Source organism: Myotis myotis, unplaced genomic scaffold (genome assembly GCF_014108235.1).
Source record: "Myotis myotis isolate mMyoMyo1 unplaced genomic scaffold, mMyoMyo1.p scaffold_m19_p_1, whole genome shotgun sequence".
Classification (NCBI taxonomy): Eukaryota; Metazoa; Chordata; class Mammalia; order Chiroptera; family Vespertilionidae; genus Myotis; species Myotis myotis.
Genome location: NW_023416313.1, coordinates 140,461,962 through 140,481,797, shown reverse-complemented (window position 1 = coordinate 140,481,797; position 19,836 = coordinate 140,461,962). Strand labels below are relative to the sequence as shown.

At 35.6% G+C, this 19,836-nt stretch overlaps 1 protein-coding gene across 13 annotated transcripts in view; it reads right to left on the bottom strand.

Annotated features, from left to right (window-relative positions):
* The window catches only part of HEATR5A (HEAT repeat containing 5A), a 112,156-nt gene that overhangs the window by 22,209 nt on the left and 70,111 nt on the right, over positions 1–19,836 (bottom strand). For 12 of the 13 annotated variants that reach the window (XM_036353708.1, XM_036353682.1, XM_036353725.1 and 9 more), the window contains 8 exons: positions 16,334–16,523; positions 14,792–14,961; positions 12,433–12,459; positions 9,439–9,577; positions 6,785–6,964; positions 4,252–4,491; positions 1,709–1,890; positions 184–252 (listed from right to left, as the gene is read on the bottom strand). In XM_036353708.1, coding sequence (XP_036209601.1) covers positions 184–252; positions 1,709–1,890; positions 4,252–4,491; positions 6,785–6,964; positions 9,439–9,577; positions 12,433–12,459; positions 14,792–14,961; positions 16,334–16,523 — 1,197 coding nt within the window. The remainder of the gene's footprint in view (positions 1–183; positions 253–1,708; positions 1,891–4,251; positions 4,492–6,784; positions 6,965–9,438; positions 9,578–12,432; positions 12,460–14,791; positions 14,962–16,333; positions 16,524–19,836) is intronic. The other variant, XM_036353700.1, reaches the window with a different exon arrangement.

The window sequence follows — 19,836 nt, the reverse complement described above, 5'->3', positions numbered from 1 at the left end:
ATTACCATGCAGTTACACTAAAGGGAGAGAAAGTTCTCCAAATTTAAAAAGTAAAGGAGAAGGAACAGCTGAGATTAAGTAACAGAAAACTATAATATAGAACCCCGGCATCAAATAGTAACTGGAGAATTGCTTCTAAAGAGAGGGTTTTATTTGTTAAGCTTTGACTTTTTAGGCATTTACCTGACATGCTTTGGCAGTGACATCAGGTGCTGTCTCTGAAGTGAAGGCTGGTCTAAGTGCTGCTCCTACCTGGCAAGAAATTTTATGACATATCAAGGTCAATAAGTAAGACAGCACAAGCTTCCTCTTTTTAATGTTATTAAAATTATTTATTTATAGCAGGTATTATGAAGAACACTTGTTGTTTTTGTTTACCCGGTATATTGTCCTTTGCTTTTACCTAATAGCATCCCAATTTTCCTTTCCGGAACCTTCTCTCTCCCCAAATCTTAGCCCATGTTGTTGCTATGGAGCTGACAGCACTGCTTGGCTCCAGAGACCCATGCTGGGACAATGAAAGTTCCCCTTAAGACTTGCTGGGAGTATTGGGAAAGCACAATCTCTATAAGAATCTTAGAGATTGCTTCTTACAGAACCATCTTGATAGAACTTGGAGCGAGCAAATTTGAGAATAAAGCCAGTGTGGAACCAAGCAGAGCCAAATACAATTTCTGAAAACTATTTTTCTTTTCTGCTGAGTTGTATTTATTCTATCATTTGCAATTTTAAGAGGACTACAAATATAACAGAGCTGCCTTTAAGTTGAATTATAATATTTTATACTAATATGATAGTTCTATGTACTGCCACTCCCTTCCTTTTGCTTTCTCCTCAAGCATACATTGACATCACCAGCTGGGAAGACATGATGGGAGATTGCTAGCTAACTGGTGAACTGCTCTCGTCTTCCTAACTGCTAGCTGTCAGGAACTGTCTCTGGCCCTAGCTGGTGTGGCTCAGTTGGTTGAGTGTCCTCCTGTGCACCGAAGGATCTCGGGTTAAATTCCCAGTCAGGGCATCTACCCTGGTTGTGGGTTTGATCTCTGGTTGGGGTGCATGTCAGGGTATGTGTGGGAGGTAGCTGACCGATGATTCTCTCTCTCTTTCTCTAAAATCAATAAAAGTATATTAAAAAAAAGAAAAAGAAGCTGCCTCTGAATCATAATGAGAGGTACTCTGGGATGAATGGTGTAATGTAATGTGATGATTCTGTTATCTTACTGGTTCTTCCAAATGGCTCAATGCATCAACCAGTTAAAAAGGTTACAGTACTAGAACCCTGAACTCTTTTCTAAGTCCAGAAAAACAATGAAGGTGGTTATATGTACTGTCGGAACAATGATATGCAAATAGAACATGCATGTAGCCTAAAGAAAATGTTTAGTAACGATTTAGTGTTATTTTAAGCTTATTCAGATATTTTGTAAAAAGTTTCATTACTAAAGTTCTTTATTTCCCCAAATTACCACGAAGATGTTAATTATTAAAATTAATCTTTAAAGTTATAAAAGACCTTTTTATGTACTATTTTGCTTTTACATGAAGATTTCTTCTTCAAACATATGCATTTTCTATATACTAATTATAATGGTGATATATAAGCAGGGATATACACTTATTTATGTATTAAAAGTGACATGCCAATTAGTTTAATAGGCTTTTTATCTGGGTGTTTAATAATTCATCTCTTGCAGAAAGTGCTTACATTGGCTTGATACTGCTCCAGAATCACGTGTCCTGGAAACTCCGGTTCTGGAATAGTTGCAAATCGCCGAATAACAATTAACAACGTTTGAAGGCCAGAAAGACGGAGCTGGTCACTGTGATCCGTGGCAGCCATAAAAGCCATGCGAATTAAGTCGGCAAGATGCAGCACCAAAAAGTCACCTACAAGATTAAAAAAATCTTATCAAGAAAAAGAGTATGCTGGAGCTAAGATTTTAAGTTTTTAATTTAATTTCATAATCTAGACTTTCTTTTAAGTACCTCTGATTTGATTTACTGTTTTGTTTTATCGTTTTTTAAATAAAACATTAGCCGAAACCGGTTTGGCTCAGTGGATAGAGCGTCAGCCTGCGGACTGAAAGGTCCCAGGTTCGATTCCGGTCAAGGGCATGTACCTGGGTTGTGGGCACTTCCCCAGTGGGGGATGTGCAGGAGGCAGCTGATCTATGTTTCTCTCTCATCGATGTTTCTAACTCTCTATCTCTCTCCCTTCCTCTCTGTAAAAAATCAATAAAATATATTTAAAAAAAATAAAAATAAAAAAATAAATAAAACATTAAAGCTGGATATACTCCACCATTGTAAATACTCACACACAAGAACACTATTCCAAAGCAAGTAGTTTTGCAGCTATTCAAAAACCAAAGGCAGAATCACCATCCTTAAAAGAGTGCTATTGGTACCTTCCACATTAGAAGATACTTAGGAGACTGGGTTTTGATGAATTAGTCAGGAATATGTTCTTTTTATGTCAAGTTGAAGCTAAAACACAATGTTCCTTTAAAAAATAGTTTTATGGCCCTACCCAGTTTGGCTAGTGGATAGAATATTGGCCCAAAGACTGAAGGGTCCCGGGTTTGATTCCAGTCAAGGGCACATACCTCGGTTGCAGGCCTAATCCCCAGCACAGGTTGGGGTATGTGCAAGGAGGCAACCAATCGATGTGTCTCTCTTACATCAATGTTTTTCTCTCTGTTTCTCCCCCTCCCTGCTTCTCTCTCTAAAAATCAATGGAAAAATATCTGTGGGTGAGGATTAATAAAAAATAAAAAAGTTTTATGTAGTGTTTTAAATGAACTAGATTATCTTGTTTCTGCATGTCTTGTCACATATACAGGTGATGGGAATATGAAAAAATTAGTCACTATAAAATCCTATATAATAAAAGCCTAATATGCAAATCAACCCAACGGCGGAATGACTGGCAGAATGACTGGTTGCTATTACATGCACTGACCATCAGGGGGCAGATGCTCAATGCAGGAGCTGCCCCCTGGTGGTCAGTGCGCTTCCACAGGGGGAGTGCTGCTCAGCCAGAAGTGAAGCTCACGGCTGGCGAGTGCAGAGGTGGCAGGAGCCTCTCCCACCTCCGTGGCAGCACAAAGGAGCAGCAACTCGAGCGGTAAAGAGCAGTGAGCAGGCAGGCGGTAAGGAGTGTAGGGGTCTCGGCCTGCGAGAGGAATGTCCAACTGCTGACATCCTATGAGGGGTCCTGGACTGCGAGAGGGTGCATGCTGGGCTGAGGAGAACCTCCCTCGCCCCCAGAGCTCGGATTTCGTGCACCAGGCCTCTAGTTATAAATAAAAATTCTTTTCATTCCTACAACACATTGTTTGGCATAATAATTCTACCAGGGAAAAACATAAGAAAATCATTTAACAATGTTCCAGCAGTAAAATGTTTAGGGTACAAGTAATCTTTACCTAAAATATATTTGAGACTATTCAAAAAAGAATAGCTATAGGCCACACTGAAAAAAACCAACTCATCTTGGTAAGTGCCAATTACAATTTTAATTGGGAGCACAGGAATCAGTAAGCATCTATGATATACTGATTTTATACTATCAGTATCTAGCACATGCTCACCACAAATAAGAGACGCAATAAATGCTACTTGAAAAAAATCACTGAAACAAGAGATATCTAATTCATATTCTCAGGCTGCTGACAGATTTTGCTTTATAATTCTTTTGATTGGTAAATAACATTTTCAAGGCATTCAGGTATGGGCATTGCTCCTTTGAACATGTACTGAAGTAAATTAAAAATTCAGACATCGAACCATAACACACATATTTAGGTAAAAATAATGAAACTGCATAAAAGGTTATAACTCCATTTTATAATTCCATTGAGATAGGCTCAAATGTTTTCTAATTAATATCCATGGAAACAAAATAATCTACACGTAAAATTGTAAGTTATAACTCAGAAAATAAATTTTGGGAAGCAGCTAACACACATACTACTTTCTAAGAACATGATTATTCTCTATAAACTTAACTCATTCCATAAATCCATTAATCAAGTTATGAATATCAATTTAAGAAGCTTAATAATTAAAAATGTATTTAGACATTAAAAATATATGCTTACTGTTTATGTAAAGGTACAGTCAGTTTCAAAACTGATTTGGAAGAATAAAGACCACCTTTTAGTTCTATCTTTTAACTTAATATTAAACATATAAGCAGACAGAATCTCTACGTGTATTTGTTTTTTGCATTATTATGCCACTTACTTCTTGAATCCCTTTTTTTCATTTCTTGTGCTAAAGCAATGTCAAAATGTGCGCAGTGTGCACTCTCACACTGGTTAATTATCCTGCAGACACATTCAGCAGCGAAGACTCTAGTGGCCCACCGGGGATTGGTAAAAGGATGGGATCTGTCATCACTTCTGGTGGTCAGAACTGAGGCATCATCCCCTTTATCACCTTCCTCTTCTTGCATTGTATCCACACAAGTTACAGCTGTAAAATCTTTTATCAAGGAAGAGTACATGTAATCACAATCAATTTGAATATATATTTATGAAGGAATACAAATGACTTCAAATTCAGACCAGAATTATTGTGCATCAATCATACATCTTTTAACAATGTAAAGTAATCATGCCTATTAAATAAATATAACAGTGGCATTTAAGGAAATGCTGTTAGAACGAATCTAGGTCAAAGCAAGAAAGTTGCCAAATTACACTCAAAATGAAAAACTGAACATGACACTAGATACTAGGATAATAATTCCCTGTGATAAGGAAGATCGAAATTCTCTAGTAGGGAGTGTAGTGGACTGTACTGGGTATGCTGTTTTAACACTGTGGCCTTGAATGGACTTATGAAGGTTCCTGAATCCACTAACAATGTCTGAAAGTATTTGTTAGAATAGACCCAATGCTGTCATTGTAGTCTCACATTGCCCTGATAACCAGAGCCACTGACTAAGTAGTGAATTATTTCCTCTTTATACTGTTAGCTTACTAACTCTAGTTAAAATAAAACTAATGCTATAAAACAAACCAACTTGGTTTTCTTAAGTTATCTTGTATGTCAACATTTTTTTTTGAGTGTGTTATGATAGATAATAAAGTATGGCAAAGTCTGGTCTTATGACTGAGAAGTCAACAGAAACTGCTGTTTTCCTAATAAGAAGGGACAGGGCTAAACTACAAGGTATAAAGAATAAATGGTAGCCCTCGCTGGTTTGGCTCAGTGTATAAGAGCATCGGCCTGAGGACTGAAGGGTCCTGGGTTCGATTCTGGTCAAGGGCACATGCCCCGGTTGCAGCCTTGGTCCTCAGTGGGGGGCATGCAGAAGGCAGCCGATCAATGATTCTCTGTCATCATTGATGTGTCTCTCTCTCTCTTCCTCCCCTTTCCTCTCTGAAATCAATAAAAATATTTTTTAAAAAAGAATGATAAAATAAAATTGAGCTAGTGAGCTCAGAGTATAAATGTAAAATTTACAAAAGTAGGTGAGATATCAGAAAAGTGCAATCAACCTGTTTGTCTATGCACATACACATTTTCTTTTAAAGGAAAGAAGTCCTTGTAAGTTCTTAAGTAGTAGATAGAAGAGAGCATTAAAGGAAATGTGGAAAATAATGATTGAAAGAGCAGGTCTAAATCACTGGAAGAGAAGAGGATCATTAAGAATCGAGGTAGACAGTGAAGAATGTAAAAATAAATAAAAATCCCAGGACTTTATGGTATCTTTCTCCCATTCACATAATTGTAGAGATCAGAGCTACATTAAATTATAAGATTCGAGTAACTGAGTTGAGAGTTACTGAAATATAGTAAGAAGTTGGGTTTTAAAATACTGCAAGCTAAGGTTTGAATCCATCTCTGTGTGTCTTTGGGCAATTACTTAACCTTTCCAAGACTTGATTTCTCTGTGTAAAATGGAATAATACTGCCTACGCATAGGATGATTAAATGGTTAAATCAGATCAAATATGTACAATACCTAGAACAGAATTGGTTTCTATCTTCTTTCTCTAATTTTCTTTTTTAAAATATGTTTTTATCGATTTTAGAGAGGATTTCTTACTCAAAGGCTATAAAAATTTAAAGATTCTAATACACTTTCTCACCAACAATTATCTTATACTAGCAAAGACACTGGAAAATAACACTAATTTCAAACACTATTTGAAACTAACATTATGAAGAATGGAGAGCCCTGACCGGTTTGGCTCAGTGGATAGAGCGTCAGCTTGCGGACTCAAGGGTCCCAGGTTTGATTCCGGTCAAGGGCATGTACCTTGGTTGCGGGCACATCCCCAGTGGGGAGTGTGCAGGAGGCAGCTGATCGATGTTTCCAACTTTCTATCCCTCTCCCTTCCTCTCTGTAAAAAATCAATAAAATATATTAAAAAAAAAAAAAAAGAATGGAGAAACTGGCTTGCTCAAATTGTCATAACCGTTGATGAATTTTCTATTATGTTGACTCAAGGCAATCCCTCAAATATTTATTGCATGTATGAAAACAAATGATGGGACTATTATAGGTTAGTTCACCATTTTTATAGCATAAATAAGTACTCTACGTTTTAGTTTGTTTCACACAGGAAAGTCATATAAGACAACAACAACAAAAAAGACTTATTGCGTGTTAGACTTAAACACTAGCACTAGACTCTTCATTTGAAGAAAGCCACAAACATTATAATCTAATTATTCAGATCGATAAATCATCACTGGCAAACAACTCTATATAACATTTTTACTTTCAATTTTATTATTTCAATCGGTAGTCGCTAGTACTTACCTGCTGATGCAGCAAGTACATCTTTACAAAGCTTTAACCAAAAGGAAAGTTTGTCCACTGCCATAGATGTGAGCATATGATTTAAAGTCTCTTTGATATCATGGCACAATCTCTGATCTGTCTCTTTGTCTAGTAAGGTCAGTAATGCCCCTTCAAGGCCCACTTCTCTGATGTTAGCATCTGACAAGAAGAAAATCGATGATCTAAGTAATACAGAAAACAAAACTGCCATATGAGAAGCACACACATTCAGTAGTTATTAAAGTATTACGTCCTAGTATATTTTAAAGAACTAGTCCAAATACTGTACCTTAACCTACTGAGGTCTATTTTAATTCAGTTAGTTTGATGTTATTCACGGTACTAACAAGTTATTTTTTTGTGCAATGTTATTGAAAAACAAGTCTTTATTGAGAGTTATTAATATGTTTTCCTTAAATTAGATAAACATTTAACCCAATTAACATTCAATACTTAATTAAGCTTTCCTTATTCTGGTAAGGAAAAGGTTTTAAATTTATTAACATCAGAGTAAAACTCAGACAAAAAATACCTACTGTATAGAGAACAGTGTATAATTACTACAACTAAGCCACTGAGGAACTAAAGAATACTACTAAATTAATATAAATTACTACACAATATTCTCATTGCAAAGTAATAAAGCACCTCAAGGAGAACTATAAGCCTTGATCTAGCATCTATTTCCTATAATTCTGGAAATGCTAAAAGAACACATTTTCTCTTAAAGATTTAACTCACCTAGCATTTATGAAAGCATTTACTTTCTAAAGATTTTTCCACTATTAGACTATTTTAAAAGAGGAATGATTTTTTAAAGTTCGGAAGGAAGTGGTAGGAATGTTTCCAATTAGGAGTCTAAAGAGACAGAATAACCAATGCAATGTGTGAGTCATGACTGAATTCTAAATTTGGGTGGGGTTGATGGGTGTAGGAATGAGTCATAAAAGACTTTTTTTTTTTAATAACTGGGGAAATTTGTGTCAGAAGTATATATTCTATGATGTTACTAAAATCACTGTTAATTTCATTAGGTGTGGAAATGATGTGTGGTCATATAAGGGAATGTCCTTCTTGGAAAATGTAAACTGAGGCATTTTACATAGGAGTGCTTGATTTAGGGGTGCAAACTGTCATGATGCTTGCAACCTGCTTTGAGATGGTTTGGCAAAAGGTTTATATATCTGTATGTATGGAAAGAGAGAAAAAGATGTGAGTGTCATAAAGTTAATAAGTAGGTGAATCTATGTGTTCAATGTACATTTCTTTAAACGTTTCCAATGAGTTTAAAAATTAAAAAATTTAAAAAAGGAATTAGATATGAATTCTTTACTATAATTTTACTTGCATAGCCAATTCAATCTATAATAATAAAAGGGTAATATGCTAATTAGACCAGACGTCTTCTGGATGTCCTTCCTGATGAAGCTGGGGCCAGAGGGAAGCCAGCCCAGGTCCCAGGTGCCTGCGGGCGGCCGGAGGAGGGAAGCCCGGCTTCTGGGTGCAGGTGCTGGCAGCCGGGGGAAGGAAGGCCTACTCTTTCGTGCTTTGGGCCTCTAGTAATTCTAGGAACCTGTACTAGCATATGGACACAATCAAAGCCTAAAGCAACAGATGTAGATAATTTCAATGGTGAATATAAACCAAAGGTCACTCGGGGAGAATATCTCACATAGTTATGAGATTAACATATTTCTGATTAAGGTTAAGTAATTACAGAACAGTTTTCAAATGAGTTGTGCAACCTGTCTGATGACTACTAGCATACTAGTTCAGCAATGTTGATTAACTCAAGCCAGAGCAAAAGTTTAAATAATAAAACTGTTATTTAAAAAGCACAGCATTAGAGTAAAACACATTACAGATTTGAGAGCTTTAGATATTGGAAAGCTTTGTGAAGTCTGAAACCTAAACCTAAAAGTGTGACAGCACTTTGGAAAGTAAACACACACACACACACACACACACACACACACACACACACGTATGATATCATTACTATTTTTGTAGGATGTTTGAATTTATATGTGTGTTTGGATTACTTAATTTTAAAATACAGGGATATACACTTAAAATAAATCTTACTGGCTAAGAAATCCTTTTCATTTCTCAAATATAGAAGAGGCCCTAAAAATCCTTTCATTTGAAGCAGATTCATGTATGGCGAATTTTATCAAATGAGATTTTGGGGGAAGAAAGGCACATATAATAAATTACTTAAGGGCTAAATCCAATTTCAATGGACTACTGTGAAAAAACTTACTCTAAACCCAATGGCTCTCAAACTTCAGTATACATTAACACAGGGATTATAAAAACACCCAAAACAGATTGCTGGGCCTATTCCCAGATTTTTGCTTTAGCAGATATGGGATGGGACCAATAGTCTGCATTTCTGACAAGTCCCCAGGTGAAGTGGATGTTGCTGGTTTGGGGGCCTAAATTTGAGAACTGTTCTAAACCAGTAACATCACTGGTTGGAATGATAATCTTGTGAGCAACTGTTTCTTGTAGAAGGCTTAAGACATTATATATTCACTTTCAAATTTTGTTTTAAAAACTCATGTTTACACATAAGATTTAAGATTAAAACAATCATTTGAGCTGGAGATAATGTTGATAAAAAGAATTACCTGGAGTCAACTCTTCTCTGCTATCCTTAGCAAGTGTAACAGCATGTTCTGAAACTTCAGCTGCCTCTCTCTGCACAAGCTGACGTAAACAAGCCAGTACTGCTCTTCTCAGTAACAAATAGGGACTGCAAAGATTCACCTGGAAAATACCATTTGGGAACTGAAAGGGCCGAAATTCTTGCTAGCACTCAGTAAGTCTAATAGATATTCACTGGACCCCTCCTCATTCTGTCCAGCCCATTAGTGGGCTGGATGCAACTTATTAATGAAATACACAGACATTCAAATATTCTAGTGTATTTTGTCTCCTTTTCCCCCAATTGACCCCTCCCCGGCCACTCCCACCTTCCAGGACAAGCCCCTACCACCCCAGTGTCCGTGTCCATTGGTTATGCTAATATGCATGCATACAAGTCCTTTGGTTGATCTCTTACCCCCCTCTAGTATGTATTTTTTTATTATATAACTTGTAAATAACTTAAGGAGTAATACATGTACTTGATTATACAATATTCATAAACAAATCCAAGCAGAAGCCTCTTGACAATGTTAGAAGACGTAACATTTATATTAGCAAAAATAGTTTTGAGATAAAAAATATAATTGAGCCGAAACCGGTTTGGCTCAGTGGATAGAGCGTCGGCCTGCAGACTGAAAGGTCCCAGGTTCGATTCCGGTCAAGGGCATGTACCTGGGTTGCGGGCACATCCCCAGTAGGAGATGTGCAGGAGGCGGCTGATCAATGTTTCTCTCCCATCGATGTTTCTAACTCTCTATCTCTCTCTCCCTTCCTCTCTTTAAAAAATCAATAAAATATATTAAAAAATATATATAATTGAGAAATAAATTTCTGGCAGTTTATACATTTGTGCTCATGCAACTATAATTTTTATTATTCTCTAAGTAAAATTTACACAAATCTATATAAGCAATATAGTATACTGGTTAAAATGGAGACTCTGGAGTCAAACTGTCTCAGTTTGAATCATAGGCCCACCTCTTACTAGCTGTGTGACCTTGGGCAAGTTATTTAACCTCTCTGTTCCTTTATTTCCTCATTTGTAAAATGGAGATAACACTATCCCCATCTCACAAGGATGTTGTGAAGTTAACACAAAGAAACATGCAAAAGTGCTTAGCACAAGACCTGGCAAACAGTAAATACTCAATAAATATTAGTTATTATTATTATTTTAATGTTTTTATTGATTTTAGAAAGAGAGGAGGGGAGAGGGAGAGATAGAAACATCCATGAGAAACATCAACATGGATTGGCTGCCTCCTGCACACCCCCTGCTGGGGATCGAGCTGGCAGATGAGGCATGTGCCCAGACTGGGAATTGAACCAGCAACCTCCTGGCGGTACAGGGGATGATGCTCAACCACTGAGCACCAAGGCCAGGTGAAGGTTAGTTATTATTAATGCAAGTCTCTATGAATAGTATTTTATTCAGGCTAAGTGAATGCATTTTCAAATAAAGGCAGAAAGAGTTTTACTCAGAAAACATATTCACCAAAAATGCTCTCTAGAGATAAATATAATGGATAGCAAAACATATATATGTATATCTACTTGTATATGGATCTACATATATGTACATAGGTATGTATATATCTTAAAGATATAGAATATTTCTGCTCAGAATGACAGACCCAATACATATTCATTTTACTTAGAAGTGTTTAAACAATGCTAATCTCAATAGGTTGTGTAAACGATATGGTAAATTATAGGACTGGTGATATCTTAAATGAGAAAGTAAAAAAAAAAAAAAATCAAAGGTTTCTGGATACAAATTCTTACTCAGTGATTTCATAAGTAGAATAAACTGTTGATTTTTTGAAATTTATTGTTTTAAATATGACAGTAAAGACCAGTTTGGTATGGTTTAAGACAATGAATACATGCGTCTTATAATAGTAACTTTCCAAGTAAAATTTGAGAAATAATGGCATAATTCTTATAGTGATCTTTAGATCTGGTGTGTATGGGAAAAAGGGCCTGAAGTAGGTAAGTTTACTGAAAATGGTAGAGTAATTCTGAGTAAAAGAGTAGGTGTTGGAAGCTGGCTTTTTGATATATAAGAAGAAACATGCAAAGAAAGCTAAATCCTAATTTTATCAGAAGACAAAAGTCAGAAAAAGTTTGTAAATATATCATCAGGGAAACATATGGACAGGAACTGCTTTATAAATATATTCTATTATATCCTCAAGCCATATAATGAACTCAAAAGTGGAAACAGAGGAACGTTATTCACAAAATCCAAGGTAATGTCATTCCAGTCATGTTTAAGAAATCTGTTGTTAAAAACTAGTACAAAGAATAACAGAGAAGTTAAAATGTAAAAACATTAAGTTTGTTCATGCCCAAAATTATGGCTATATTTAATAACAATGACAGAAAAGCACTCTACAAGACAATTTAAAGAAAAGTTAATGAAGCTACTAGTTATTTTAATTGGAGTTTTACAAGCATGTAATACAAGGCAGATGCAGCATTATTCAGGCTGGTCAAATAATTTTTTAGAGAAAGCATGCTTAAAAGTACTCTTTGTTTGGTAGAAAAAAATGATTGAAGGCTGCCACACAAAGCAAAATGGGATGCTTAGTATCTCCATGTCATTCTCCAGCATTTATAACGGGAAGAGTAATAGAGTGAGTTAAGGCAAACAGACCAAACAGGCAAAATACAGAAATTAAATCAAACTGTAATTACAATTCTTTTCTGAAATGAATACATAAAATCAAAATGATGCAAAATTAAGTGCAAGGAGTGAATATACCAGCTGGAGAAGGTTAGGGAGGAATTTTTTACACTGGTATTAAACAAACATCATGTAACATGCTACACATACTGGATTTTGCATTAATGGTTAGCTTAAACAGAGATGCAGAGGAAAACAAAAACATAAACATCTACAACCAAAAAAATGACAAAGAAACAGCACTGCAAACCTCAAAAAAGTTAGGAATCGAGGGTCAGGGACCTACCAACACAGAATTATCCAACAAGATCTCCTGCACAAAAACAAATGACAGACCAGTCAAGACAAAACCAAAAGATAAATGCTAGGATGACTTTGACAACAGTCAGCTAAGAATTAAAATACATATGTTGATAGAGCTCTATCATTAAAACTGGTTTAACTTCAGCTTTAAAAATATGCCATAAATACTTCATTTTCCCACTTAAAATATGAATTGAGCTAAGATCTTGAAAATAGTCAATTCAAGATGCAGATATAAAATAATTAAAAATGTACATATGTGTAATTAGGTGGGTTTTTTTGGATCTCTCATTAAGCTGCAGTAACAAAACCAGACCAAGTAGACATGAGTGTGACAGGGGTGATCTGGATTGCATTCACATGAACAGGTGTCTGGCAAGGGGCAGAGTTAATGGTTTATCTCATCACAAGTTAATTATAGATTTTTTTTTTTTATAAAATGGAAGCCAAATTTTAAAACTGAGAGTACTCAGAATTGCTAATGTAGCTAAGGTTAAGTTCAGAATAGAAGTTAAACAGCATGCAGTTAGAATAAAGTCCTTTACACTAAGGTTTTTTTAAAAAAATCTTTATTGTTAAAAATATTACATATGTTTCCTTTTTTCCCCATAAGATTTTTTCTTAATGATGAAAGGTATTCTGAATATTCAGGGAGTTTCAATTAATATGAAAACACTTCATGCTAAATATTTAAATTCTTTGTAGAAAAGAAAATCTTATCATAAAGTTGTTAAAACAGGAAAGCAAAAGCAATTTACTTACTACAGAGAATATTCTAAAATATAATACAAAATTCAACCTAATAAATTTAGAATAAAAATATTAAGACACAAAATTAACATACTATAGTGACAGCAATTTTTTAATATGATTTCTGTATAAAAAACATCATTTTACAGCTTAAATATTATGACTAAGTTTGATGAGTTTGAACTTTATTTAATAAATGAATTCAGGTAAAGTTAAAGAAGATTAAAAAGGCTACTAGTGGAAATTTCCTACTACAATTTAAAAAGAAAAAAAAATGGCAGTATCATTATATTTGAATGGAGAATGAAAGTCAGACCAACTTGTACTAGTAAAACAGTGGATATTTTTCAATAATTGGTTTTGGCAATGGTTCTCTAAATATAAAAGCAATATTCCTGGGGAAAGTCATTGAGAAGTGAAGGTAAAATCCTTTTCCACTAACTGCCATTTTCTCTAACACATGTTTGGTTCCAGACAGGAACCAAAGTTTCTACCAGAAAAGTCAGTCATATCCTCTTTTTAAGAGTCTTACATAATTATGATGATCAAAATCAGTATGAAGATAACATAATCTATATTTAAGGTATATATTAAGAAAATAAAAACAACTGCTACTTAATAATTGGTTATTAGGTGCCTGAGACATGTACTTTTATAGGTGGCATCTTGTGTAATTGTGTTTTACAGGCAAAGGAGCTGAGGCTGGAAGAGGTTACAGGGTGTCCCTAAAGCCGCCTAATGCTGAGGTGGCAGAGCTAGGAGCTATTAACCACAAACTCAGTCTGAAATAATGAAATGAGGACAGGACAAGAAGTTCAGGAATCTGGATCCTAGACTAAGAACCTAGTCAAATTATTTGAATTTTTGGTCCTCAGTTTATCTTTTTATTGAGAACACTGGTTTTAACAATCTCTGAGGTTCTTTAAAGTCTGAAATGCTGCATATTTTGCCTCAAGCTTGAAAATGAAAGGTCTGTCTACATAAAGTAATAATTCTCAGCTGTCATGTTACTAATGGGAGTGTGCTATGAACACTGCAGGGGCAGAAAAAGTTTTCATTCCAAATGTAAAAACTTTTGAGGCAAGTCCAGACAGAAACTGATGGTGTTCAAGGTAAATCTTAAAACCACTGAGATTATGAAGCACCTTCCATATTCATCAGACACATTAGTAGAACGAAGACATCGATGTATATGCTGCTAGAATATTAAGGAAAAATGTTATGTGCCCATCTGGGATGGAAAGAACTTTGTATGTAATAATTTGGAATAGAAAAATGAGAGGAAAAAATTGTTACCACAAAATTTTCCATGTCCTATAGTATTTATATAGTATCTGGGATATTTATGCCACACAATATATGCTTATTGCTTAATAAGTAAATATTAAAAATATTAAGTTCAACGTTAATGGGAGAAAAACAAGTCCATATGAGATTTAAGATGTGATTATATAAAAATTGGCCCCTCACTTTCCCCAAAAGGACTAGAACTAAGGGAAAATTGCTATTGTACACGATCTAGAGAATAATTAAAACAAATCTAAGTTTCCAATAAAACAAACTAAAAAACTCATTTATAATTTTATACTCACACAGAGGCAGCTGACCAGGCTAGATAAGTTGACATGTCGTGGAGCAAACATATGAAGCTGCTGAAGGCAAGAGATGGCCTGCGCTTGAACAAGGCAGTCTGGGTTATCTTGCATCACTGCACAACCCAACAGACAGGACATCCTTAAGGTAGAAACTGAAGTACTGTTACCTAAAATGAAAGCAGAGAGTTTTTAATAATTGACCTATAAAATAATTACTTTTTTTCCAATTTTAAATTTAAGAATTTGTGAAGTAAATTTCTTCTACAAAAGCAGGAATAATCCATTTGAAAGATTTTTGGATGATTATTAGTTATTCTTAGTCTGAAAGGTTTTTGGCAACACAAATCTTTAGGTAAAAAAAAACCCTAAGGCTGTCTGTAGATTACACCAGATTTTCATTAAAAGTGGAATTAGAAATTGCTAATAAACTTAGCCCTACTTGTATTAGTTGAGCGTTGCTTTCATCTATATTGACATCATATATTGTGCACTTGAACAGATCAGAATATCTGAGTTTTCGGATGCAGTCATTTCTTTCTTTTCTTATTTTTTTATTTTATTTTATTTTTTTTAAATATATTTTATTGATTTTTAACAGAGAGGAGGGGAGAGAGACAGAGAGTTAGAAACATCGATGAGAGAGAAACATCGATCAGCCGCCTCCTGCACATCTCCCACTGGGGATGTGCCCGCAACCAAGGTACATGCCCCTGACCGGAATCGAACCCGGGACCCCTCAGTCCGCAGGCCGACGCTCTATCCACTGAGCCAAACCGGCTTCGGCTTCTTTCTTTTTTAAAAAAAATATATTTTATTGAATTTTTTACAGAGAGGAAGGGAGAGGGATAGAGAGTTAGAAACATTGATGAGAAAGAAACATCCATCAGCTGCCTCCTGCACACCTCCTACTGGGGATGTGCCCACAACCAAGGTACAGGCCCTTGACCGGAATCGAACCTGGGACCCTTCAGTCCGCAGGGCAATGCTCTATTCACCGAGCCAAACTAGTTAGGGCGCAGTCATTTATTTCTTAAAAGAGATCAAGAGTTCTTTAAAATACTCTACTTCATGTCTGTCATTTTAGTTGTTAAGAGAAGCATTTTTAGGACATATCAAATCTTTCTAAATATGTACTCCTTTTTTTTTTCAACGTAAGATAATCAGACTAAATGGCATTTATTTAGCAAGATAGAATACTGAGCACCTACTACGGGCCAATAACAAAGGCTTTTCAACTTTCTCTTCGTTTGATAAAGAAAACCAAAGCCTAGAGATGTAAGAATTTCCCCAAGGTCACCCAATTAAGTAGTGGTAGAGTTTAAAGTAAGTATCATAGTTTCTATGTTATTTTTCTATTATGCCATCATCCAGGATTCAAAGTTTTCCCAAGAGTACTTTCAACATTCTGCCAATATATCTGAATATAACATCCTGTTAAACTTCACTTCAATGACAAGTATTTGAGTCAGTCATAGAAACTAAACTAATTTTTATATGTGTATTTTTCATGTAAAACATCTAAAAAACAGCTATGCATACCTTGTAGCTCTGGACCTAATGTAGTAATAAGGGCATTCAAACAACGACCGAGACTTTGGTGAACTTCAGCATGTGTAGGAGGCACATTTAACAACAACATTATAATAAGAGAAAGGGTAGGTTCCACATGCGGATAATAGAGTGGGCCCGCAGAATCGATGATCAATGACAGAGAGTGTAGGGCCCAGGTCTGTGAAGACAGAAAAAAAATTTAAATGTTACAGCAGCATTAAGAAACATAAAAAATAATGAATTATTCTTTCGTTGAAGCAAGTGATAAAGTAATGGCAAAGTAAAGTATTTGTACGCTACTTCTAACTTGTAAAGAGAAATGAAGAATTTTAAAAGTTAAAGAAAATCTTTTTTTAAATACCCAGTAAAAAACAGCTGAGAGACAATCATCTAATTTAGAATGGTATATTTAGATATATCTCAGCACTAAGAATTCCAAGATAATGTTTGATTCTTTAGCTAACAGCTTGCGCTAAATCTATTTTGTTGAAAATTGTTTATTGTTTAATCTATATAGAGAATGAAAATTCAAATTTTTAAAAGATTCAACAAAATCCGCAACTACATGTCATAATATGAACAAATCTCACAAAAACAATGTTGAAGAAAGCCAGACATGAAAAAGTACATACCATATGACTCCACTGATATAAAATATATAAAAGCAGGCAAAACTAACATGTGCTGCTGCAAATTAGGATAATGGTTATCCTTGGTAGGACAGGTAGTAACTAGAAAAGAACACGAGGACAGTGTTTGGGGTACCGATAATGTTCTGTTTATTAATCTAGGATTGGACACATTGTATTCAGTTTGAGACTTGATTCACAGAGATGAACACTATGACAGGAGCACATTTATAAATATATTTGTAAATACATAAAAATATATACTTATATATTAAACAAACAGACAAATAAAATGCCCTCAAGCCAAATCTGGTCTGCCACCTGTTTTTATACATGAAGTTTTATTGAAACACAATTATGGCCCTAGTCGGTTTGGCTCAGTGGAAAGAGCGTCGGCCTGTGAACTGAAGGGTCCCAGGTTTGATTCCGGTCAAGGACACATGCCTGGGTTGCGGGCTCAATCCCTAGTGGGGAGCATGCAGGAGGCAGCCAATCAATGATTATCTCTCATCATTGGTGTTTCTATCTCTTTCTCTCCCCTTCCCTTCCTCTCTGAAAACAAACAAACAAAAAAAACATTAAAAAAGAAAAAAGAAATAATTATGCTCATTCATTTATACATTATTTATGGCTGCTTTCCTGCTACAATGGCAGAATTGAATAGTGACAGAGACCATGACTAAATAGTTTACTATTTGACCCTTTATAGAATAAACTTGCCAACTCTCGTTTAAATGAAACAAGTCTGGCTATATACCGATAACCACTGAAGTTGGATAATGGGTATAATAGATTCTTTATAGAATACTCTCAACTTTTATGTATGTTTGAATTTTCCAAAATAATAAGTATATAAAAAGTTCTTCCTTCAGGAAACCAACTTAGAAAATTTTACTGCTTTTCTCAATGGATGCATAAAAAAGCATATAGTACTTTACCAGTAAATGCTATACAATGAAATTCTGTTGAGAGAGAGCTACAATCAAGAAGAATCAGATTTGATGACACCGGAAGCCATGTAAAGAAGCACTTAAGTTAATCAACAAAAAGTATTCAATATAAAAGTATGTACATTCAGAACAGGCTTCTTGAATAAGAAGAGGAATATAATAAATAGAAGCAAAAAGTACTGTACTAAAAGAAGGGTTAAAGAATGGACACCTCAACTTAATCAAGTACTAGATGATGTGGTGAGACTATTGATATAGTAATTCCAAGAATGAAAGCTTATTGTGGCTGAGGGATATGAAGTTTAACAAGAAGGTAGTTAAACTGGATCTTAAAATACTAAAATTTTTGTATTGTCAGATAGGAATAAGGAGAAGAGCAACAGGAAAAACAGAAGTGCAGATAAGAGAATGGCATGTGTGGGATAAAAGTAGGTAGATCATCTATAGGAGAATACCAGTACTTGGGTAAGGAGAGAGAAGATTCCTGGGTCAGCTGATGAAACCTGAGTGAGAAGTTGACCTAAGAAGCAATATGCAGTTTTGCAGCTTTTCAGTAGGGAAGTGGCAAGATGAAAGACTTTCAGGAAAACAAATTTGGCTTCATATCTAGGGAGAGTTGAAAAGAACCTAAAAGTAAAATGACCAGGTAGGAGGCTACTATCTATATATATAAAAGCCTAAGTGACCGGCTGACCGGTAGCTATGACGCACATTGACCACCAGGGGGCAGATGCTCAGCGCAGGAGCGGAAACCACAGGCATGGAAACATGGAACAGACTGATGAATCTCAGAGGGATGGGGGTCGGGGGGGGGGGGAGGGCTGGAAGAGATCAACCAAAGATCTTATATGCATACTAGGTTCCTTGGCCTGGTCTGTGCCCTCTCACAATCTGGACCCCTTGGGGGATGTCAGAGAGCCAGTTTTGGCCTGATCCATGCAGGCCAAGCTGAGGGACCCCACCAGTGCACGAATCTATGCACTAGGCCTCTCGTAGGAAATAAAGGCACACAGGAGCCTTGGCTGGATTGCTCAGTTGGTTGGAGCGTCATCCAGATTGCCAAGGTTGCAGGTTTGATTCCTGGTCAGGGCGCATACAGGAGGCAACCAATGACGTATCAATAGATGGAACAAAAAGTCAATGTTTCTCTTTCCCTTCTTCCTCCTCTCCCCCCTCAAATAAATAATAATGAAAAAAGACACAGGAAACCAAGATAAGGGGAGCAAAAGAGCAAGAAGAGTAATAATCATTCAAGATTTGATTAAAATATCAGGAAAATGATGATTTCAACAGAATTGGGTAAGCTATGTACAACAGTATGATAAAGTGGTTAAGAACATGGATTTGGAGTCCATGACTTGTTTTCTTAACCTGAGTTACTTAGTTTCTGTAAGCCTCAATTTTCTTTCTGTATAATGAGAATATACACCCTAGACTACTGTGAAGATAAAATATATTCATATGTTTAGAAGAATATAATACAATGTTTGTTACCTATTAAGCGCTCCAAAATAATAGATGTTATCATTAAGATGGCAGACAGATTAATTCTCAGAAAAAGATACTGAACTTGACTTTAGACAGAGTGTGAAAAAGAGAATTAAATTTTAAAAATTCATCATGGTTAAATGGCTTTAATATTTACTATGAGAGGGCCCTAGATGGTTTGGCTCAGTGGATATAGCGACAGTCTGTGGACTGAAGGGTCCCAGGTTTGATTCCGGTCAAGGGCACATGCCTGGGTTGTGGGCTCAGTCCCTAGCATGGAGCGTGCAAAAGCATTTATGTTTCGATCTCTCTCTCCCTCTCCCTTGCTCTCTGAAATAAATAAAAATATATTAAAAAAATATTTACTGTCAGAGGGGAATTATTTACAAATTACTAATGATCAATAAAAACATAATTTGCAAAT